The following is a 9,769-nucleotide window of genomic DNA, read 5'->3' on the forward strand; positions in this document are numbered from 1 at the left end:
CTTTGTCCTGGTGAAAGAGCAGACATTGTGCACTATTTACCCTTCGTCCTGATAAGTAGTAGAGATTCTGCCCTATTTAGCCATGCTCCTGTTAAATAGTAGAGATTCTCCACTATTTATACGCTGTGCTTGTAAATAGCACAGATTCTACAAATAAAGATTCTGCACCATTTACCCTTTGCCTTGGTCAACAGAAGAGATTCTGCACGATTTACTCTTCATCCTTGTAAACAGTAGAGATTCTGCATCATGTATCCTTTCTCCTTGTAAACAGCAGAGATTGGGCACTATTTAGCCTTTGTCCTTGTAAACAGCAGGGATTCTGCCCTATTTACTCTTTGCCCTTGTAAAAAGCAGAGATTCTGCACCATTTACCATGTCCTGGTGAATAGATGCTACCATCATTATATTGTGTTGTACTTGTTTGTGCCATCACTAAAGAGAATGAAGCTTACATTTATTTCTATTTTCTGAAATTGTTTTGGTGAAAGGCTATAGGAAATGGCTTTATCAATGCGGAGGGGCGTGATATATTAGAGTGAATTGCCGGTCAGCTGTCAGAGTAAATGAGAGGTCGATTTTTTCCAAATAATTATTCTAAGGTTTATTAATGTGTCATTCTGCTTGGATCTTGATGTGCTAATCCTCTTTGATAGGTACATATTAGCTTGACTTTTCAGACTGTTAAATTCTAAGTCTTTAGTCAGCACCCTGTGCCACCACATTTAAGTGGTGTTGATTTCTGCAATACTATGTTACATCTAGTTTATTTTTTAGACATATAGAATTAAGATGTGTGTAGCCTTTAATCTCTTTCCAACTTGCCTCTGTGATTGTAATTTAGCTAACCCACAAATCACTCTCTGTAGCAAGTCCCAGGTTATCTTTCGACCGTGGCCACTCACTGATTCCTGTCATTTCTTTTTATAGGTGATGGAAACCTGCACCTGAATGTAACTTCTCCAGCCTATGATCATGCTCTGTTGTCCTCCATTGAGCCCTTTGTCTATCAATGGACAGAGAAGCATTGTGGCAGCATCAGCGCAGAGCATGGCCTAGGCTTCAAGAAGAGGCAGCACATCCACTACAGCAAGACAGAAAATGCAGTCCTCCTTATGCACCGGCTCAAATCTCTGTTGGACCCAAAAGGCATCCTCAATCCATACAAAGTTCTGCCAGACATATCTGGTTAGGATTTTCTTCACATGATTCTGTTGTCAAGCCATGGCCACTCATCCCATGCGGTGGTGTTGTAACAACCAGTCTGATTGATGCTCACTATACGTTCAGTAGTTGCGCCAATAAGCTTTGACTAGGCTTGAATACCTAAGACATGACTTTGTTAGGTAGCTCCAAAATGTCCAGCCATCACTACATGATTCAGCTCTTGTTCAACCTAAATCTGGTTCCTTTTATAACATGGTAAATGCCATTTTCATTTATTTTACATCAATGCAAACAGTGCAACATCAACTTGCAAGTTGCATATATGTGATAAACTGCCTGTTCCCTTTCCATTATCAGTGTAGGTCAGGCGATTTACATGAAGAACTTTAAAACTGCAAACCTAGAATTAGGCAGAAGAAATCTCCTAGAAAATGATTTGCAGAAAAACTGATGGTTCCCAGTTCATAAGACAAAAGAAAAATGTTTTAACTGAATCGCTTCTTATTAATAGAAACATGCATTTTATATCATTTAAATTCATATTAATAAAACATATTTATTCAGGCAAACAATAGTTTGAGTGTTTTTTTCTGGCAACGTTTATATGGGAGAGAGAAATGAGAAAAACATTATTAATACCATTGCTTGTGTGTAGTTCTGATATTTCTTATACAGATAATGTAGATAGGCCTGAGTTTGTTACGGGGCAAAGATCACCCAATGGCTTCTTGCAGAGTCAGACACAGGACATCCCTGTATTCTAAAACTGTTCTAGAGGTGATGTAATAAGGATTTCAGTCCATACATGGTCTGCTCACAAAGCAGGTGGACTGAAGAAAAGTTTTAGGTCAATTCCTGTCAATTTACAAGGCAATTTCTGAGCGAGTTGTTTTATAGGGAATCTACACTGCAGCCAATATTTCTCTCTTGGAATAAAAATGACTGACTTTACTGTGGTTAAAAATATTCTTTTCTCCATCTGTGCAATTAACTCCATGACAGGTGATTTCTGGTTGTTCACGATGTTAGGATAAATAAACTGTCAAGGACATGGTTTTTGTTAAATGGAAATTTTCACTCGGCCCAATATCCAGTAATTGATGTCAGTTAAGAAGTCTATATAAGACCATTGGGTTTCTGTAGAGGTGGTAACTTTCAAGCATTCCTACAACCTAGAAGACCAGTTGCTTCTACACAATTCTCTACCCAAAGACCTTACCGTCTTCTTTAACTGGCACATTTCCCACTCTCAATTTGATTATTTCTTGATGTCTCACAATTCATCACATATGGTCTTGGATGCAGCAGCGGGTGATATTGTCATTTCAGATCGTGCTTGAATATCCCTTGTGTTGGATTTGATCTCTTTTCAGGGGAAGATGGGATGAGGGCCTGGAGGCTGAATACCAACCTGCTAAATGATGATTATGGCTTTGTTAAAAACACTGAATTGGCTCTTGACGTATTTGAAGAGGACAATGTGAACTCTGACTATTTTGAGTTTTGGTATGCATTTAAATATCTGTTAGGGGTGACATTAGTAGCTTTACGTCTTAAGTGAGAAAAAGAGGAGGGGAGAGTCATCAAATCGGAAGCTTTTTTAAAAGATGTAAAATTTTTCTGTGTAGTCGATTCAACAGAGGCTAACCAAACATCCCCTAGGGAAATGTGATGTGGGCTGAATTGCTTGTTGTCTCAGGAGGTGGATCTGGAAATAGACTATTTCATACAAGGCTTATGTGAATTCAGATAGGGCCAGTCTGCTTTTGGCAGCACATCTACCAAAAGTTAAGTAGAAAAAGGGCATTGGCTACATTGAGTGATTAATGGGGTGTCCGTAAAGTCTAATATTCCATGCATTGTTGTGGCTTAAAGATAATTTCTCGATTCACAGTTAATATAGGAGGAAATCTGAGCTGCTTCTAAATTAATGAAAGTAAATTAGTGTCCATGTCTGGCCAGATTTCCAGTGGAAATTGATTAAAAATTCAGTCATGTAATTTTCCTGGTTATGAAAAGGCTGTCCAATCAGGTATGTGTGCATAGGGGTTTTCCTAATAATATAACTGAGGCTGTCATCTTGGTAATCCCCAAAACAAACCGACCTCCTACATGCTTTTGTAGTTTCCACTAATGTCTTTGTTATATAAATAATAGATATAAAGCTCCTTTCTAAAATCTTTGCTTTGAGGATCGATGACTTGATTTTGAAGCTTATGCACTCTAATCAGGTTGGCTTCACCAAGGAGTGCCATGACCACATAGAGGAATTGTTAGAAAATATCCACCTTTACAAGGATTGCTTGTAACCAGCTGCAGTGGTTCGTATTAAAGCTGAGAAAGCATTTGGCGGGCAGGTTGCAAATATTTTGCCCATACCCTCCCAAGCATTAGTTTCAGCCCTTCTTGCTTACACTGTTCAAAGCACTATGTACACATCTGTGAGTGCATGCAGCAGCTAGTGGCCTGCTCTCAGACGGTATTCCTGCAGAGGTGTATGTGCCAGGGCTGCCACTATCCCCATATGTTTATTCTGGCCATTCAGTCTCTGTTGTGGAGACCCATGTTGAAGAGAACACATTTAAGGACTCTTTAAGATATTGTTGGACCCTCATGAGCTCCTGGTTACATCATTGTCTCCTGAAATGTCTGCACTGGCTTCATTTGGACTATTGGTTGTGTTTGAAAATATTTCTTATTTAAAGGCCAATGGGAATAAAAACAGAAGCCTTCTCTATCTCCCTTCCTTGTAGAATTAAGTTTGAAAGCCGGTTACGGGAACCTGAGCAGAAGCCAGAGGCCGCAGCAGAGGCCACACCAGTTGTTGTATGAATCGACCAAAAAGGGTGCAGAATACCCTGCCAGACACAGTGTGAAATATAAACAATCCAAGGGATTTAAAGTGAGAAAGACCCACCGCCGAGACCACCAGGGCGCATGGACCATGATGGCCGTGTAGAGAAGGAGCTGTGCCACACGCCGTCTGTCTAGAGGGATAGTGGCTTCCCCCCAACACCACAAGCAGCACTCCTTCACATAACAGGAGCAACAGTGATCAGCATACATCAGGTGCAGGGTTGCGACATATAACACACCCCCCACCGGTGGTGGACACAAGCAGGCCGGGCCTTGGGAGCATAAAGGCAGGAGCCGCAAGTAATCCAGAGCAGTCTGAGCGGGGTGACCGCTCTACCAGAATCTAGCCCAAAGTCAGGCGGAGTGTCAGCTCAGCCCATCAGCAGCAGTACATGGGGAGGCCCAATCTCTCACGTGGCGGGAGCAGCGACGACCAGAGGTGTGCACTCGGGGCAGGGCGGAGGTGTATTGAGCCCCCGCCGGCGGCGGAGATGGGTAGGCCAGAATGGGCATAGGGAGCATTGAGGCAGGAGCCTTGGGTAATCCAGCAGCCCAGCAGTAGCGGGAAGTCAAGAGACCATCGCAGAGTGGCTCAGAACATAGAGACAGCTGGGATTCTTGAACACAAACAAAACTTGAGATGAGGAGCTCCCCTGGGCCCGAGAGGTCAAAGCAGACTGGGGACTAGCCTCCTGTCACAGTGATAGAAGTGTGGAGGTAAAACCTGCACCACCGAAACCCACTAGGGAGAGGAAGTAGGGGAAGACCAGCCATAAACCACCTCTGGTGGTGGGGGTGGCCCGAGGGGCGCAATAGGCCCACCAGCAACTAAGGAACAGACCTCTCCTGCCCCAAACCGCAGGGCCAACAGCCACACATGTTCTGGTCCCTAGGGCCGGCACACCTCCCCCACCCTAAAGAATACAGGCACTGGGGGAAACCCCTCCATAAAAAGGAAGCACTGTAGGAGTGGCGGGAGAGGCCACCACTGGCGACAATTGAACTCACTGCACCGGAATACATTGTGATCAAGGAAGAGACCACACAGGATCCGGCTCAGCGGGACAGAGCAGGATCAGGCGCAGGACCTGACCCAGGGCAGTCCAGAAATACCTAGTCACACTGGAGAGACATCAGGGCCAGACCCCACAGCAGAGGGGCCCAGAGTCAGGGATAGTCATCCTACAGCGTTTTAGGAGGGAATTAGGGGTGGACCCGGGCGGCACCCCAAATACAAAGGACATCATGGCTGAGGGCGGTGACGAACAGACCCTGACCAGGGACGATTTGAAAGACATTTTCCAGGAAATCAAGGCCATCCAGACTGACATCCAAGCATCAATATGCGACCTCAAGGAAAGGGTTGACAAACTGGAAGATAAAATGGAAGGGATGGAAAATAACCATCTGCAGGTCGACCTTCTAGATATGAAGTATAAGGCATGGCTAAAAGACCTCGAGTCCCAGGAAGAAGATACGCTACTGAAACGGGATGACCTCGAAAACAGGGAGCTTTGCAACAACCTACGCATTCTCTGGATAAAAGAGCAGAAGTGAGAGATGGCCGCAGAAGTAGGAAGGAAGTTCCAAGGATAGATTAACTCCACCTTCATTGGAGATGGAGGGAAGGATGTGCAGTTGGAGAGGGCCCACAGAGGTGGCGGTGGAGGCGGTAGGGGCACAAGGTCGATAGTGGTCCACTTCCTGAGGTACAGGGAAAAGATGGAAGTGCTTGAGAAAGCCAAGCGCCTGGGCAGCATTCAATTCAAGGGAGACACGGTCAAAGTATTTCAGGACCTATCAGCTCTTACCTGTCCAGACGTAGAGACTGCTGCCATTTGACGCAATGGCTTACGGAGAAGGGTATCAGATACCGCTGGTCCTTCCCCTTTGCAATGACCTTGAAAGAGGAGAAGTGGACTACTGCATCACAAGTGTCCAGGAGGCACAACAGGTTTTACAGGTCCTAAAGGAGGAAACCTCGAATGCAGGCCCCGAAGAAGAGATGAGTGGAATACCAATGGAGCAAGGCCAGGAAGGGAACCCCAGTGTAAAGAGAAGGATGTCTGGGGGCAGGAAACATAAGAAGCTGAACTCTCTGCTGACAGCAAAATAAGACTGAGGCCCTGGTAGAGAAATGCAGACTGAAATGAATAACAGGTCCCTGGGGGGCTGCAAAGTTTACATGCAGACGAGGGGAAGGGAGATTATAGGGGAGACGATGGCCGAAGCATTGGTCACCTCTGATGGCCCATCACAAGGTGGGCGTCTCGCAGGGAAGGAGGGGATCGCCGGACGGGACGGACTGGGGGTTTGGGGGGGAGTGGAAAGGAGGAGAAGCAGAAAAGGGGGAAGGGGATGGTGGGGTAAAGGATGGGGAGGTAAGGAGGGGAGAGAATTGGGAGGGGGGACAGTCCAGGAACAGTTGAATTTTGAGGGTCAATAAGAATAGAGTGGTCAGGACACTTCTCAATCTCCAGAATGGCGCGACTTGACGCAGGGGTCCAAGCCGATGCACTTACGATGGGTACTTTAAATGTCAAGTGCCTGAATACCCCCACTAAGCGATCTTTGCTGGGCAGGGAATTTCAAAACGGTGGTTTGGATGTGTTGATGGTCCAGGAGACGAGGCTGATCCCGGGGGAGGAAAGGCGCATCCCATGGGCTCTAGATGGGCATCAGGGCCTACCAAGAAAGGTGGAGTGGGTATCCTCATTAATCTGAGGATTCGTATAGGTGAATCACAGGTTTGGAGGAGGGAAGGGCCTTGGTGGCTTATGGGATGATGGAGGGAGTTCAGATGACCTTTGCTACAGAATACTGCCCGAATACAGGTCAGTCCCAGTTCCTACCTGGAGTCATGGGAGAGATACTTACCCGAACGGTGGGACTTCTCTTGCTTGGAGGGGATTTTAACGTGTGGGCAGATCAGCCCATGGATAACAGTGGGGGTCAACGTAAATTGGGAGGTGGTGACACGCAAGTTCAGGGAGTCCTCCTCGGATATATGACTGATCAGTGTTTAATTGATGTTTGGAGGGAGTGCCACCCAGCCACAAGAGGTTTCACTTTCTTTTCCCCAGTCCACGGGTCCCGATGAGGATTCATTACTGGTTTGTGCACCATCTCCACATCCAGAGAGTAAAGACTAGTGAAATTAGTCCCATCAGCTGGTCAGACCATGACATGGTCGACATGGGTGTGGTGCTGACAGGCCTCAGACAGAGAGAATCACTATGACGCTGCAACGATATCTTACTAAAGGACTTGGCCTTCGCCAAAGTAATGAGAGAGGGTATAGAAGACTACTTTAGATTTAATGATACTGGAGAGGTAGACTATGGTACGTCTGGGAGGCAGCTAAGGCCAAATGGAGGGGCCACCTGACAAGGGAGGGCACATCCAAGACGAGGGTTAGGACCCACCGAATAGAGAAATTGAGGGGGGAGATCCGCAGGCTGGAAGCCCAGGTACCAGACGGAGGGAAGAAGGACGATAACAAACTGAGAATGGCAAGAGAGAAACAACACGAGCTGAGGGAATTTGAAGTGGGGAAGGTGGTCTCAGGCCTACAGTTTCTTAAACAGAGATATTACGAAAAGGGAGACAAGGCGGACACTTTGTTGGCATTGAGGCTCAGGGGGCAGAGAGCAGACAGGTGGGTCTCCGAAGTTGTAGACTCTGGGGGACAACTACATTCCACGACAAGCAAAGTTACCCAGGAATTTCCCACATTCTATGAGCAATTGTACGGAAAACAGAGGGTGGTGGAGGAGGGGTGCTTGACAGATACCTAAGGGAGGTCTTCCTCCCAACTCTCCAGTAAAGTGAGGTTGTGGTCTTGGAAAAACCAATCACACAGGAAGAGGTATTGAGAGCCATTAGTGGACTAAAGGTAGGGAAAGCCCCCAGCAACGATGGTTACACAGCAGCATTCTATAAGGCATTTGTGGGCTGCTTGGCCCAGCACATGCGTAAACTGTTTAATAACATCCTGGCCTTGGGGAAGACACCCCCTCGTTTGGCAGAGCACTATTAACAGTCATACCCAAGGCGTGAAGGGACCCCATGAGCTGTAAATCATACTGTCCTATCTCACATTTAAATGCCGGTGCTAAGATTTTCACCAGGATTCTGCCCATGAGAATGGAGGGGCTCATGCCAAATCTGGTCCATTCTGACCAGGTGGGGTTTATTCAGGGAAGACGGGGCCAACACAGTACGTAAAACACTGTATGTGATGGAGGCCGCAGTGAAAAAAAGAGGGCAACCCAGTGCTGATCTGCTTTGATGCCGAGAAAGCATTTGACAGAGTGGACTGGGACTTCCTTTGTGGAGTTTTGCAGAAATATAATTTGGGAGACCGATTCCTGAAGGGGATACGGGCATTGTACACTTCCCCGGTTGCTCGAGTGACGGTCAATGGGAGATTGTCAAGGCCCATCAACTTGATGAAGGGCACGAGGCAGGTCTGCCCTCTCGCACCACTCCTGTTTGCGCTTACGATGGAGGTGGTGGTGGAGCGTCTTAGAAGGGCCCCATACGTGGAGGGGATCAGGGTCAGTGATAGGGAATTCAAGGTGGGGTTAAATGCGGACGTCTTGCTGCACCTGATGAACCCACTGACCTCAACCCCGGCAGCCCTAGAAATAATTGAGGAATACGGATTCTTCTCTGGCTTTAAGGTGAACAAAGAAAGGTCAGTTGTGTTTCCCTTTGCAGGTGATGACCAAAGGGGTGTTGATGCCCTCCGGCCGTTGGGGTTAGAAATTCAATTAGAAAGCATACAATATCTGGGAGTTACCATAGTCAGGCCAGGAGAAGACTTGTGGGATGCCAACTACCCCCTCTGTTTAACACCCTGTTTAAGAAAATGGCGCGATGGACCAAGGGACAGATCTCATGCATGTGGAGGCTCAATGCCCTAAAAATGAACCTTCTACCAAGGGTTCTGCACTTGTTTCAGATGTTGCCTGTCAGGGCCCCGGAGGCTCTCCTGAAAGAAGACAAAGCCTGAATGATGCAGTTCCTGTGGCAGAACCAGAAACCCAGAGTAGGTTACGATATACTGATAATACCGAAAGACCAAGGGGGAGTGGGGCTCCCATACCTGACGCTATTCTACATGGCAGCTCAGCTCAGAGCAACGGTCCCACACCTGAGGGAGGACCCCAAAAAGCAATCAGTTCTTGGAAAGCCAACCTATGAGCCCGGCAACGGTAGGGGAATGGATTCCTAGGGTGCCAGCTCCCGCAGAGAATCTGGGAACACCCATTTCTGGGGTTTACTCTGATGTTTTAAATAAGGGAGCCAGGACGCGGAGAATCACTTCATGGCCCTCCCAAATGAGTCAAATCTGCCCCCCCCCCCGGTATGGGACAAGATACCCGAGCTGGATAGTTAACCAAAAATGGTTCGAAGCAGGACTCTCCAGAGTCGGTCAACTGTGGGAGCGGGGTAAATTCATAGGCTTCCAGGAGCTGGAAACTAGTCTAGGTATTGGAAGGTTGCCGGGGCTCCTATACCTCTGATTGAAAGGAGTTTTCAATGTGGAGAAATGGAAGGTAAAGATACAAAGAGACCTCACCCCAGTGGAAAAGGTTCTAGACAGGCGTACAGAAATGAGGGGTCGCATCTCATTACTCTATAGTGCCTAGCTGAAAACATCAAGGTACGCAGTGAAGGGTCTCCGACCGAGGTGGGAGCGGGATATAGGCCTGGAATTGGATAGACATCATTGGCAACT

The 9,769-nt window shown here is 47.0% G+C and overlaps 1 protein-coding gene across 2 annotated transcripts in view; it reads left to right on the plus strand.

Annotated features, from left to right (window-relative positions):
* The window catches only part of D2HGDH (D-2-hydroxyglutarate dehydrogenase), a 1,571,200-nt gene extending 1,569,461 nt beyond the window's left edge, over nucleotides 1–1,739 (plus strand). For both annotated transcript variants that reach the window (XM_069618127.1, XM_069618128.1), the window contains one exon: nucleotides 931–1,739. In XM_069618127.1, the coding sequence (XP_069474228.1) occupies nucleotides 931–1,193 (263 nt within the window). In that variant the 3' untranslated portion in view covers nucleotides 1,194–1,739. The remainder of the gene's footprint in view (nucleotides 1–930) is intronic.
* Nucleotides 1,740–9,769: the final 8,030 nt, after the last annotated feature.

Source organism: Ambystoma mexicanum, chromosome 10, assembly GCF_040938575.1.
Source record: "Ambystoma mexicanum isolate Mex_15411 chromosome 10, UKY_AmexF1_1, whole genome shotgun sequence".
In the NCBI taxonomy this organism is placed as follows: domain Eukaryota; kingdom Metazoa; phylum Chordata; class Amphibia; order Caudata; family Ambystomatidae; genus Ambystoma; species Ambystoma mexicanum.